At 42.4% G+C, this 15,033-nt stretch overlaps 1 protein-coding gene across 5 annotated transcripts in view; it reads right to left on the reverse strand.

Moving 5' to 3' along the window:
- The window catches only part of LOC106577570 (regulator of G-protein signaling 12), a 63,945-nt gene that overhangs the window by 27,346 nt on the left and 21,566 nt on the right, over positions 1-15,033 (reverse strand). For all 5 annotated transcript variants that reach the window (XM_014155718.3, XM_014155720.3, XM_014155721.3 and 2 more), the window contains exon 4: positions 294-315. In XM_014155718.3, the coding sequence (XP_014011193.1) occupies positions 294-315 (22 nt within the window). The remainder of the gene's footprint in view (positions 1-293; positions 316-15,033) is intronic.

Consider the following 15,033-nt stretch of genomic DNA (forward strand, 5'->3'; position numbering starts at 1 on the left):
TTCTACATGGAACCCAAAAGAGTTCTACCTGGAACTAAGAGCCGCAGAACCCTTTTTGGAACCCTTTTATGTAAGAGTGTATGGCGGGACAAAATGCCCCATTTGGTCCGGGGCTTGTTTAGGAACTTAGTTGAACTCAACTTAAAACTAATTTGGTCAGTTAGTTACAGCTAGTACATACAGCTGCATGCAACAAATCTCTTTGCTGTGTTTTGATATCACGGATAAAGTAGCTAAATGGGTGGGTGTATGGGTGGGTGTAATGGGTGTAATGAAAAGATAAATGTACTCACCAGCATCTGAGGAAGCAGTCGACTGAAAGAGAACAAAGAGAGACATGAGTGAGAAGCTGCCCTCATGTCCTCATCCTGCTCTGAGGCAAGGAACGACTGGAGCCTGAGAAACAGTGTCTCTCCAGACATCCCACCAGTGTGTGTGTGTTACTGCAAGGGGAGGGCCCCTGTTTTCTAATCAGGGGCCATTAATGTAGGGATGTGGGTGGACCAAGGGCCTCTGCACACACACAGCTGTTCACACCTCAAGATCGTGGCCCGCCCCTCACCACACACATTCACCACCTACGACTCACACGTCTTGAACACACAAGAACATGCTCAGAGAAAGAACGAGAGACGCACACACAGACAAACACACACACTCTCTTTCACACACACAGACACAAAGACCAAGAAGTAGCACAATCCCTTTCGCTGGTGTCGTGATCAGATCAGAAGTCATTATGAGGAGCCACTTACGCGGCCGTTGCTTGCAGTAATGGGCCACTTTTGTCATGCTAATTCAGGGGCTGAGTGGCTATAAAAGTCTATACAAGGCTATAGGTCACAGAGTGAAGAGTCATTCCAACAAGCGCCTTTGGAAAGACTCAACAATTGCATTTCACCAAAATGTTGCTATTTCACTGGCATGTTTATTAGTGTGATGCTCTCACACAACCAATGCCTGACTTGATTTTATATATTCACATGGCAAACAGAATGAGAAGACATTGCTGGAAGGAGAATGTCAGAAAGCCAGATATACCTCTTATCAGTTTAGATAGAAAATAAAGATTTAGAGCAAAAAAAATTACAATATTTTCACATGCCGCAAAGGAAATGAGTGGAGCATCATTCTTTCCAAGAACACTCTTTAAATCAGTGTGTTGGAGGATTCATTAAGAAAGAGAGACTGATGCCCGACGAGCATTCGAGAAGCCACTTCAAACTGTGAATGTGCTGGGATATATGTCTAGACAGGGCACTTCCAGCAAGGCTAATGCTTGAGATAATTCAAGCCCTGATTTTGGATTTCAATGGATTTCAACAATATTGTGGAATATAAATCAGATCTAGAGACTTGAAAGTTGAAATTGAAGAGATTTGAAAGTTGTCATCAACATAACATAAACACAACATAAGCATTTCTATACACTCGCAATAACATCTGCAAACCAATGAAATTTGATTTGAAATTAATTAAAAATATTTCTATGCATAGGCCTAATTAGCAATGTTTTAAGTTAAAGGAGTGCATAATAAGATATCCTTTCTTTGTGGATCTACTATTGGTCACAGCTGGGAGATGACGTGACACATACAGCCTGGGCCTCTTCTGTGGTGGCTAGACCACATATAGTCAGGAGTCAAAGAGAGAGAAGATGAAGAGGTCAATAGAAAATAGAGGAAGAAAATGTAGAGAGCACCCGCTCAAAACGACTCCAGCACTTAAACCACCACCCTTAAATACACAGTAGTCTCCAGTAACCATGTTTCATTCTAAACTAGACAGCCATCATCTATGACATACGTCTTGACATGTTTGAACTCGTAAAAAGTCCCTGCTGAAACCATGAAATGATACAGGGGAGTCACTAGAGTAGTAGCCTGTACAGACCTAGTAGTAGTTTGAGATTGGTGTTCAAAGAGTTGAGATGTCAGCCATATTCTGTTCTCTAGGATAATGAACTCCCTTCCCAACCAATCTTTCATTCATGACGACTCATAGGAGAGCATGTCCCAGGAAATCTCATGACACACTGCGGATGTTAGCCAACCTAATACCTGCCCTTCTAAATTACTATGTGTCATATGAGAAGTATTTCTGATGAATGAAAACATCAGATCACGTCACAAGTCACGTTGCCTTTAACATCATGAAGGCTAAAGTTCTCGCCACACCTATTAAAGTTGTTACTGCTCTGTTGATTAATGAAACGGAGTGTGTGTGTGTGTGTCTGTGTGTGAGTGTGTAGCAGCCTACAGGGGTTACTGAGACCACACATACGCCTCAGTGTGTTTTCCAGCTCGTTATTGAAGAGATCAAGTGATGGCTGGCCACTTCTGTTGTCTCAACTGCTCTGCTCTCTTCCTCTGTTCACACCTCCAGTGACACCCCGCAGACAAGCTCTATCCATGGGTGGCACTAAGCATGACAAGCCTTGAGCATAATATCATTAGTAGCCAACAAAGGTCTTACAATATAGACAAAGCTATGTTTCTAGCTACAATCCGGGCTTTAGTGATCCATCACCAGCGGGTACTAATCCACTATTTGGAAAAGACACTGTTAAAGTGTAATTTACTGAAGTTATGAGGTTTTCATATAGCCTAGGTGCTGGTAGAGAGCTCCAGGGGGCACAGATTATACAGGGATTTCTCAAAAGTAATGTAGGCAATATCGGATAGTGCAATCCAATGAAGCATGACAAAGAAGATATAAAGATAAAGTGAAGAGCAAGACAGCCATGGGGGATGTAAAGAACATATCAGGTGCGACAACGTACAAGCACAATCAGGTTAAGAGAGAAGAAAAAAAACGACTTTTCCAATGTAAGTATTAACATACAGTATGGTGGGCACAAGCTATGCATACATTTCCAACACTTATGAGGCTTTGTCCTAAACACCACACATTCAAATCACATCACACTTCTTGACTTGTTTAGGCATGCTCGTGTCCCTAGAACCGTGTTAAGAGAGATGAACTCTGTCGATCACACCAGTAGAGCCAGAGAGAGAAATGCCTTCACAACCTTCACAGTTCCTCTCTCCCAAATCATAACTGTGGAATGTAATGACTAAAGCAGCTGAGTCCTTCACCACCACCAGACAAAAGAGTGAAACTGTCCTACAAAGTTCTCAGAAGTTTACTTACAGTGTTGAAATACCAGGTTTTCTTGAAGGAGAGTCTCTTTTTGAGACTCATTATTCTCAGAGTCTGGTGAATGCTAACAGGCAGACAGATGTGTGTCTGAGCGCATACCTGAACACTCCCCACCCAAACGCTGCCACCATGTCTGTACAAGTCAGAGTGAGCCGGGGAAATTTGACGAGGTACCAGACAGGGGAAGCTCTGTTCCCCTATACTCCTGTGCTTTCTGTTACCGTGGCAATCCACACGAGCAATACAGTACAGCCTCTGCCACCATAGGGCGTTAGGGATTCAGATGAAATAACCCCCCCCCCCCCCCCCTTCCTTTGTTTCCAGACACAGTATTCTATATTCATTGCTTCGAGAAGGCTGGAGTCACTGCTAAATTGAAACCAGATGAATGTTCAATCAGATTTAGTATTTATTAAAATCCTTACATTTCTGCTCCAGTTTATTTATCCTCATCAGGTTGCACCATTCAGCTATAATTTGATCCACCATAACTATCAACTACAACTACAAAATCAATGGACAATTGCTATAACCAAGAAAACAATTTATGATTTCATGAAAATAATCATGTCAACTATTTGACTGGTTCTACTAGCACAAAAGAGAAGAAAAATACGTTTGCAAACCTTTGGCATTGGAGTCGGACTGAGTCGTACTTCTGCTGCTTTTTGGCAATCTCTGGGATCTGTCTGCAGATTGCTTTGCACCCAATCTATTTTCCTTAACATGGGTGGCCCATTCTGAGGTTTTCCCATAGCTAATGGACAAGCCTGATTGCATTTAATTCCTCTCTAAACACTCGTTGCCTCATGACCTGAAAGTGCAGTGTAATCGTGCTTTCACATGCAGTACTTCTTAACATGCAAAATTTTAGGGTGGATTTTTTTCCTGTCCTAGTGCATTTAAACATGATCTATTATGGTCTACGCATTTTACTATTATATTAGGATCCCCATTAGCACTCTTCCTGGGGTCTATTCATGTTTATCAGTCAGGGTCTGTTTCAAAAGAGTGAGAGCGAGAGAAGAGGGAAGAGAGAGAGGGTGTGTATAATAACAAATAACATCTGACAAGCGGTAATTAGAATTGGGTGAAAATAGACAAAATGAGTCAGACCCTAATGAATAATCAGAATAAAGACAGCTCTCCTGACCTCTTGACTCTTTCACATCTTGGGGTGGAAAGTTCAGGGTTGGTGAGTTCATCTCAACTTAGCTCTGAGAATGTGTACAACTTCACACAACACAAACAAGCAGTAACCAATCAATATGTTTTGGTTTCACGTAAGGCATCTCTTTAGATCTGTTCTTCATCCAACTGTCATGCTTACGATTCTACCTTGCTGAATTAACTGGCTGTAAGAAGAAAGCCTTGCAGAAAATTGCCACGCTTGATTACTGACATTTCCCAAAATGCCTTAGTCTGTCCCAACCATTGTCTATTGGGTCCCAGGGCTTCTAATCATCAAAATGAAGGCATTTTATGATGAGACTCCAAAAGTGGACTTAATGACACTGAGCCAACATTCCCCACAACCAGAGCCAAATCAATTACTCAAATATTTCCTTTCCTCCCTATATCCTCCCTGTAAAAACGAACACTCTAATGTCAACGAGACCCAGGCAACACAGGTCGACTTCTAAACAAATCAATCTCAAATTGAAGAAGACAACTAATCTCTGCCTGCTTTCTTATGGCAGACAACAAACTATGCCTCTGAAAATAATTACAAGAGAAAGCCTTGGAAGCCACTTCCTTTTGAGGGAGGGAGGGCAAGGACGCAGCGACTGATAAGATGGAAGAGACATTTCTTCCCCAACCGAGTGAGGAGAAGAGAGAGAAGAGAGACTCCTCTGGCGATATGCGACCAACTGAAGAAACCCCCAGACAGAGAGACAGCCTTGTGTTGTGTGCTTTAGAGATTATGACTTGTGTCCAAAAATGTTTTTGTGTCCAAAAATGTTATTGTTGCGACAAAGCCACAGTAGGTCTGATACACACTGTGAATCATCAGCTCAGATGTGATGATGAGCTCATGAACGATGGTTAGATGACTGGCACCACAATGGTGGAACCAGCTTTCTCAATGCTAGGACAGCAGAGTCCCTGCCCATATTCCGAAAAACGTCTAAAATGACACCTCTTCAAAGAGTATCTTAAATAAGTCTGTCTTAAAAAAAAAATACATAAAGAAAAAATTGCAATTGTCTTTCCTACTAGCACCGACGTTGTACTTATTACGATTCTGATACGTGGTTGTCTCACCTAGCTATCTTAAGATGAATGCATGAAGGGCCTTTGACTGTCATTTAAGATCTTTCAAAATTTGCATGTAAACGGCAGCCATTGTCCCCCTGAGCTGGTATGTGTGGATGACGTGTGTGTGTGTATATATATATATATATATATATATATATATATATATATATATATATATATATATATATATACAGTGCCTTCGGAAAGTATTCAGATCCCTTGACTTTTTTCATATTTTGTTACGTTACAGCCTTATTCTAAAATTGATTCAATGTTTTTTTCTCTCATCAATCTACACACAATGCCACAATGACTAAGCAAAAACTGAAATATCACATTTACATTTATTATCATACAGCCTCAAGTCTTTTTGTGTATGAGGCTACAAGCTTGGCACACCTGTATTTTGGGAGTTTCTCCCATTCTACTCTGCAGATCCTCTCAAGCTCTGTCAGGTTGGATGGGAAGCGTTTCTGCACAACTATTTTTAAGTCTCTCCAAAGATGTTCAATCGGGTTCAAGTCCGGGCTCTGGAGCAACTTTTCATCAAGATCTCTCTGTACTTTTCTCCGTTCATCTTTCCCTCGATCCTGACTAGTCTCTCAGTCCCTGCCGCTAAAAAACATCCTCACAGCATGGATCTGCCACCACCATACTTCACCATAGGGATGGTGCCAGGTTTCTTCCAGGCATGATGCTTGGTATTCAGGCCAAAGAGCTCAATCTTGGTTTCATCAGACCAGAGAATAAAGTTTCTCATGGTCGGAGAGTCCTTTAGGTGCCTTTTGGCAAACTCTAAGCACACTGTCATCTGCCTTTTACTGAGGAGTGGCGTCCGTCTGGCCACTCTACCATAGAGGCCTGATTGGTGGAGTGCTGCTGAGGTGGTTGTCCTTCTGGAAGATTCTCTCATCTCCACAGAGGAACTCTGGAGTGCCATCTGAGTGACCATCGGGGTCTTGGTCACCTCCCTGACCAAGGCCCTTCTACACCGATTGCTCAGTTTGGCTGGGCGGCCAGCTCTAGGAAGAGTCTTGGTGGTTCCATTTAAGGATGCCACTGTGTTCTTGGGGACCTTCAATGCTGCAGAATTGTTTTGGTATTTTGGTACCCTTCCCCAGATCTGTGCCTTGACACAATCCTGTCACGGAGCTCTACGGACAATTCCTTCGAACTCATGGCTTGGTTTTTCCTTTGACATGCGCTGACAACTGTGGGACCTTATATAGACAGGTATGTGCCTTTCCAAATCAGGTCCAATCAATTGAATTTACCACAGGTGGACTCCAAGTTGTAGAAACATCTCAAGGATGATCAATGAAAACAGGATGCACCTGAGCTCAATTTCGAGTCTCATAGCAAAGGGTCTGAATACTTATGCAAATAAGGTATTTTTTTATTTTGAATAAATTTGCAAACATTTCTAAAAACTTGTTTTCGCTTTGTCATAATGGGGTATTATGTGTAGATTGATGAGGAAAACTATATAAGGCTGTAACGTAACAAAATGTTGAAAAAGTCAAGGGGTATGAATACTTTCCGTATGCGCTGAAAAACTCCAGCCCACAAATCACAAGGCTCGCTACAACAAAACCACCCAAATAAGATGACCCCAGAATTTCAAAACACTGCATGCAACCCTTCAAGATTTCTCTCTCTGTAGTAGGACTATTTTGGTGGAGACTAAGGGGGAGGAATCTGGGATAATTACAAGTTTCATGTTGGGAAACCCATTATTTTGTAATTGTGTGGGAGTGAAAGGGGGGAGAAAGCAGGACGAGGGTGTGGTGGCATCTTATGTGGCTAACTCTGCACGCCCTCGAGGCTCATGGGAGGGGAGCCTCTCCTCCATCATAGTCAACTAGGCTGCGAGGTCACCTGTGTCCCGTGTCTGAATATTTGTCTTGCATGGACCAGTTCGGTCTTCCTCAATGTTCCTCAACTGATTTACCCCAAAGATTATGTTTGCAGCTTAACGTTGAACATCACACACTGTACAGTAGGCCTGTTATGAAAGTCTGAGATTCCAGCTATGTTATCCAATCTATTCTAAATTAAATTACCCATTTTTGATGGTTCCACCACACTGACGTATTTGCATTCAGAGTGACACTAGTAATTACTTAATAGAGCGAATGTCATGCCTCAGAAAAAAAAGGTGACTATATTTACGAAGGGTCAGGCGGGGTTACATTTATATGGTCTCTAGAACAAGGAGGAAACACTCAGTTTCGACTGTTATGTAGCCTGGGCTTGGTGTGTCTGACCCTGAGAGAAGTGGGGCATCAGGAATGAGAAAGGTAAACATCTCCAGCGAGAGGAATGCTAACACAGTAACTCCTTGCTAACATGGCATCACCATCACTGCTGCCCTAGTATGGCCTGGCTAATACTGATTTTATATATATATATATATTTCACACAGTACCAGTCAAAAGTTTGGACACACCTACTCATTCCAGGGTTTTTCTTTATTTTTACTATTTTCTACAATTTTGAATAATAATGAAGACCACAAAACTATGAAATAACACATATGGAATCATATAGTAACCAAAAAAGTGTTCAACATTTTTTAATATTTGAGATTCTTCAAAGTAGCCACCCTTTGCATTGATGACAGCTTTGCACACTCTTGGCATTCTCTCAACCAGCTTCACCTGGAATGCTTTTCCAACAATCTTGAAGGAGTTCCCACATATGCTGATGATTGCGGGTGATTGTGGAGGCCAGGTCATCTGCTGCAGCACTATATCACTCTTCTTCTTGGTCAAATAGCCCTTACACAGCCTGGAGGTGTGTTGGGTCATTGTCCTGTTGAAAAACAAATTATAGTCCCACTAAGCGCAAACCAGATGGGATGGCGTATCGCTGCAGAATGCTGTGGTAGCCATGCTGCTTAAGTGTGCCTTGAATTCTAAATAAATCACAACAGTGTCACCAGCAAAGTACCCCCACACCATCACACCTCCTCCTCAATGCTTCACGGGAACTACACATGCAGAGATCATCTGCATCTCACAAAGACACAGCGGTTAGAACCAAAAATCTAATATTTGGACTCATCAGACCAAACGACAGATTTCCACCGGTCTAATGTCCATTCTTTCTTAGCCCAAGCAATTCTCTTCTCCTTATTGGTGTCCTTTAGTAGTGGTTTCTTTGCAGCAATTTGACCATGAAGGCCTGATTTACGCAGTCTCCTCTGAACAGTTCATGTTGAGATGTGTCTGTTACTTGAACTCTGTGAAGCATTTATTTGGGCTGCAATTTCTGAGGATGTTTTTTTTATATTACTATTATTACATTTTATACCCATTTTTCTCTGCAATTTCGTGGTATCCAATTGGTAGTTACAGTCCTGTCTCGTCGCTGCAACTCCCGTACGGACTCGGGAGAGGCGAAGGTCGAGAGCCGTGCGTCCTCAAAAACACAACCCAGCCAAGCTGCACTGCTTCTTGACACAACTCCCGCTTAACGCCCGCTTAACCAGCCTAACCCTAACCCTGCGCGATGGGACAGGAACAACCATGCCGGCCAAACCCTCCCCTAACCCGGATGACGCTGGGTCAATTGTATGCCGCCCCATGGGTCTCCCGATCGCGGGCAGCTGCGACAGAGCCTGGACTCGAACCAGGATCTCTAGTGGCACAGAGCCACTGCGCCACTTGCAAGGCCTTGAGGCTGGTAACTCTAATGAATTTATCCTCTGCAGCAGAGGTAACTCTGGGTCTTCTTTTCCTGTGGCGGTCCTCATGAGAGCCTGTTTCATCATAGTGCTTGATGGGTTTTGCGACTGCACTTGAAGAAACTTTTAACAAGGCACACCTGTTAATTGAAATGCATTCCAGGTGACTACCTCATGAAGCTGGTTGAGAGAATGCCAAGAGTGTGCAAAGCTGTCATCAAGGCAAAGGGTGACTACTTTGAAGAATCTCAAATATAAAATATATTTGTTTAGCACTTTTTTGGATACTACATCATTCCATATGTGTTATTTCACAATTTTGATGTCTTCACTATTAGTTTACAATGTAGAAAATAGTAAAAATAATGAAAAACCCTGGAATGAGTAGGTGTGTCCAAACTTTTGACTGGTACTGTATCCTTCCGAAAGTATTCAGTTCCACATTTTGTTACGTTACAGCCTTAATCGAAAATTGATTATATAAATAAAAAATACTCAGCAATCTACACACAATACACCATAATGACAAAGCGAAAACATTTTTTTTTTTTTATGTTTGCAAATGTATTAAAAATGAAAAACAAAAATACCTTATTTACATAAGTATTCATACCCTTTGCTATGAGACTCTAAGTTGAGCTCAGGTTCATCCTGTTTCCATTGATCATCCTTGAGATGTTTCTACAACTTGATGGCAGTCCACCTGTGGTAAATTCAATTGATTGGACATGATTTGGAAAGGCACACACCTGTCTATATAAGGTCCCACAGTTGACAGCGCATGTCAGAGCAAAAACCAAGGCATGAGGTCGAAGGAATTGTCTGTAGAGTTCCGAGACAGGTTTGTGTCGAGGCACAGATCTGGGGAAGGGTACCAAAAAATGTCTGCAGATTTGAAGGTCCCCAAGAACACAGTGGCCTCCATCATTCTTAAATGGAAGAAGTTTGGAACTACCAAGACTCTTCCTAGAGCTGGCCGCCCGGCCAAACTAAGCAATCGGGGGAGTAGGGCCTTGGTCAGGGAGGTGACCAAGAACCCCATGGTCCCTCTGACAGAGCTCCTCTGTGGAGATGGGAGAACCTTCCAGAAGGACAACCATCTCTGCAGCACTCCACCAATAAGGCCTTTATGGTAGAATGACCAGATGAAAGTCACTCCTCAGTAAAAGGCACATGACAGTGCACTTGGAGTTTGCCAAAAGGCACCTAAAGACTCACATACCATGAGAAACAAGATTCTCTGGTGTGATGAAACCAAGATTGAACTCTTTGGCATGAATGCCAAGCGTCACGTCTGAAGGAAACCTGGCACCATCCCTATGGTCAAGCATGGTGTTGGCAGCATCATGCTGTGGGGATGTTTTTCAGCGGAATGGACTGAGAGACTAGTCAGGATCGAGGCAAAGAAGAACGGATAAAAGTACAGAGATCCTTGATGAAAACCTGCTCCAGAGCGCTCAGGACCTCATACTGGGGCAAAGGTTCACCTTCCAACAAGACAACGACCCTAAGCACACAGCCAAGACAACGCAGGAGCGGCTTCAGGACAAGTCTCTGAATGTCCTTGAGTGGCCCAGCCAGAGCCCGGACTAGATCCATACCGAACATCTCTGGAGAGACCTGAAAATAGCTGTGCAGCGATGCTCCCCATCCATACTGACAGAGCTTGAGAGGATCTGTAGAGAAGAATGGGAGAAACTCACAAAATATAGGTGTGCCAAGCTTGTAGCCTCATACCCAAGAAGACTATATTTAATCAATTTTAGAATGAGGCTGTAATGTAACAAAATGTGTAAAATGTCAAGGAGTCTGAATACTTTCTGAATGCACTGAAACAGGAATGGAGAAGGACTGGGCCTTGACATTGGGATAGTCCCATTCCCTGACTTCCTGAGTGTAATATTCAATTCTCAATTCTGTGACTTTGTGATCTAGTGCACGATTGGTTCTACTGGTCATACTGGGAACCTGAGCTGACTGGGTGACATTGGGAGAAGACAAGGGGGACCGGAGTTTCGGTTAAGTCGGTCCCCTCTGGGGAAAGGCGAAGGGATGCAGTCATCTAGTTTGTCCTCATCGGTATTTGGCATGGGGACAAGTTCGGGGCAGCTCTCAGAGGGGCAAAAATAGACGTTTCTGAAGGGAAACTGTTACGGAGACTGAGTGGATTAGAGGAGAGAGTTATGTGGATTGCTGTATAAAAATACACTGAAATATTACAAACTGGTGCCATCTAATCTAACTTAGATTCAGTAGTGTAAATTACTACTTAAGTATTTTTTGGGGATATCTGTACTTTACTATTTATATTTTTGACAACTTTTACTTTTACTGTCATGTGTGCTCCTTCTCCAGCCTCTAGGTCACCAGGCTTCTCGTCGTCAGACTCACCTGGACTCCATTATTTCCTTTATTACCTGCCCTATATATGTCACTCCCTTTGGTTCCTTTCCGAGATGTCATTGTTTCTGTTTCATGTATGTATGTATGTATGTATGTATGTATGTATGTATGTATGTATGTATGTATGTATGTATGTATGTATGTATGCATGCATGCATGCATGTATGTATGTATGTATGTATGTTCGAGGTTCTTGTTTTGTATTATGTTCTGTTTATTTTATTAAAACACTCACTTCCTGAACTTGCTTCCCGACTCTCAGCGCACATCGTTACATTTACTTCACTACATTTCTAAAGAAAATAATGTACTTTTTACTCCATACATTTCCCCTGACACCCAAACGTACTTGTTATGTTTTGAATTCTTAGCAGGACTGGAAAATGGTCCAATTTACACACGTATCTAGAGAACATCCATGGTCATCCTACTGCCTCTGATCTGGCGGACTCACTAAACACAAATACTTAGTTTGTAAATTATGGCTGAGTGTTGGAGTGTGCCCCTGGCTATCCATAATTTTTTTGAAAACATGAAAATTGTGCTGTCTGGATTGCTTAATATGAACAATTAGAAATTATTTATAGTTTAACTTCTGATACTTAAGTACATTTTTGCAATAACATTTACTTTTGATAGTTAAGTATATTTAAAACCAAATACTTTTAGACTATTACTCAAGTAGTATTTTACTGGGTGACTCACTTTTACTTGAGTAATTTTCTACTAAGGTATCTTTACTTTTACTCGTATGAACATTGGGTACTTTTTCTACCACTGCTTAGATTCCACACTATCCACACGCAGAGCTATCCATCCTTTGAACCACCCACCCATCTTCCTTCTAGAGAGAGTTGTGGCCCGCTGTAAAAAAATGCAAAGAAATAAATCTATCATACTGGTGCTAAGTTATCCAAGCGTTCATATTTATATGCATCCTTTATCCACCCACCTATCCTTGCAACGTGTTCTGCCTTTGCCAGGTATAGAATGTTAGATCAGTGATGATCTCAGGCAGTTTTCACTTAACCTCCTATGGGGAATGGGGAGAGTAAGCTGATCCCATTTTAGAGGCAACATCCACCTCCAGCACCTCTGGAAATACCATGACCACATTCCATGTGCTGCATGTTACAGCACAAACCACAGGTGTTGCTGCTTTGATCAACAGCAAGCGTGTAGCATGTTAAATTCACCTGTCCTCGGTTGCAACACTCACTACTGAGTTCCAAACTGCCTCTGGAAGCAAAATCAGCACAATAACTGTTTGTCAGGAGCTTCATGAAATGGGTTTCCATGGCTGAGCAGCCGTACACAAGCCTAAGATCACCAAGCACAATGCCAAGCGTCGGCTGCAGTGGTGTAAAGCTCATTGCCATTGGATGCTAGATCAGTGGAAACGCGTTCTCTGGAGTGAAGAATCTCACTTCACCATCTGGCAGTCCGACGGAAGAATCTGGGTTTGGCGGATGCCAGGAGAACGCTACCTGTCCGAATGCATAGTGCCAACTGTAAAGTTTGGTGGAGGAGGAATAATCTGTCTGTTTTTCATGGTTCGGGCTAGGCCCCTTAGTTCCAGTGAAGGGAAATCTTAACACTACAGCATACAATTACATTCTATACAATTCTATGACTTCAACTTTGTGGATACAGTTTGGGGAAGGCACTTCCTGTTTCAGCATGACAATGCCCCTCTGCACAAAGCGAGGTCCATACAGAAATGGTTTGTCGAGATCGGTGTGGAAGAACTTGAGTCGCTTCGGATAAAAGCATCTGCTAAAAGGCAAACATTATATACCCTACATACTATATTTCAGTCCACTGATATGGGTTGACAAGTTTTTGAAATATCTCCCGAGAAGAAAAGTTAGTGTTTGGTTTGCCAAAGCAAATCCATAGCAAAGCTCTCACAATAGCATCGGAGAGAACCTGGTCTAACAACAATCTGTGTTAATTACATCCATGGTGTTAAGGAAACAGGACCTTGGCACCGTTTCTCGACGTTTTCTGCCAACACAAGGCCAAAGATACCAACAAACGCAGTAATTCCCTGCATCATTGAACAACCACATTCTCTTTTCCCACACTACTTCAAACATGACACCACCTCTTACCCAATGTCAGGGATGTGCGGAAACATGCCCGTGCAATACAGTCACAGGTGTGAGGTTACTTTTGTATTTTATAAGAATAAAAGTGTACCCGTTTCTCTCTCGGACATGTCTAAACTGTTTCCTTTGATGATAAACAGAGTTATAGTTCCATGGTTTTCCTTCATTATGTAACTTCCACACGCTTGGCAAGGGATGTACTGCAAACAAATCAGTATGAAGGAAAGTGTTAATAGTAAAAGGAAGGTAAATAGCGTAGATGGCCTTAGAGCTGAATCACACTGCTTCATTCCCAGAGCCTTCCTGAATCCCTGATAGGAGGTTGTCCAACACAGACAGATAGATAGGACAACAGCGCGCTGACTGTTGCAAAGTAATTCAATAAATCTCGACGACAAACCTTGGTACTTGACAGCTAAGGGTTTCATTCCCTCTTCTATCACTCTTCTCGGTTTCCGGTTAAGGTTTTGGGTTGGGCAACAAGGGACAAGGGTGGGGGGCATTGTAGTTCACAGAAATAAAGATATATAGGATAGGATACGAACCCAATTTAGGGGAAAGGTTTAGGGGAAGGGTTGGGGTTGGGGATGAGGATGGGATACAGACCCGGTTTAGGGGAAGGCTTTTGGGTTGGGAGAGGGGATAAACAACTTTATTAAAATAGAAAGAAAAGGTATGGACAACTCTTCTCTTCTAGATGCTGATGGAGGGATTGCTTCAATACATACTGAGACACTAGACACTGGGCGTGATTGGACAGCTCAGAGCATCTGCTCTTTTTTGTCCATATAAACACATGGATGGGTGGGAGAAGCAAGGCAGAACAGGAGCAAGGAAGGAGGGTGTGGTCAAAGCAAGGCATCCACCCAGCCTAAATGGATTTAAAGGTGCTGTTGAGAAAACAATTGACTATATGTTCAACTATTGTTCTTTCCCAACATGATTTTATTTAAAACAAACTTTATTAGGATAGAAGATAAAAGCACGTAACTACGAGGGGAGGGGGTAGGATACGAACCCTTGTTAGGGTAAGGGATGGGGTTTCGGTGGGGGGTGGGGGGGGGGGGGGGGTAGAGGATATGAACCCGGATAAGGGTAAGCGTAGATGGCAGGGGGTAGGGTTAGATATCAATAAATTGGATAGATAAAAAAAAAGAAAAAAGGTAATAAATATTATTCATATTGTTTTAATTTTTTTATCAAATAAAATATGGCAATGTATGATTGGAGTCAGTTGTGCACGGCTATGTCAGAGATAGGGGGATATGTTGGGTCAGTTTTCAGCCTAGTAGCATGTTGGACATGGGTGTGTCTGTGGTCCACTTGGCCTCTTCCACAGCTTCCTTCAATGATGGGTTATTGATGACTTTGTTAATTAACTTCTGACCAATGACCGAATGTCTGTCTTTG

The sequence above is a fragment of the Salmo salar genome, chromosome 18 (assembly GCF_965601325.2).
Source record: "Salmo salar chromosome 18, fSalSal1, whole genome shotgun sequence".
NCBI lineage: Eukaryota > Metazoa > Chordata > Actinopteri > Salmoniformes > Salmonidae > Salmo > Salmo salar.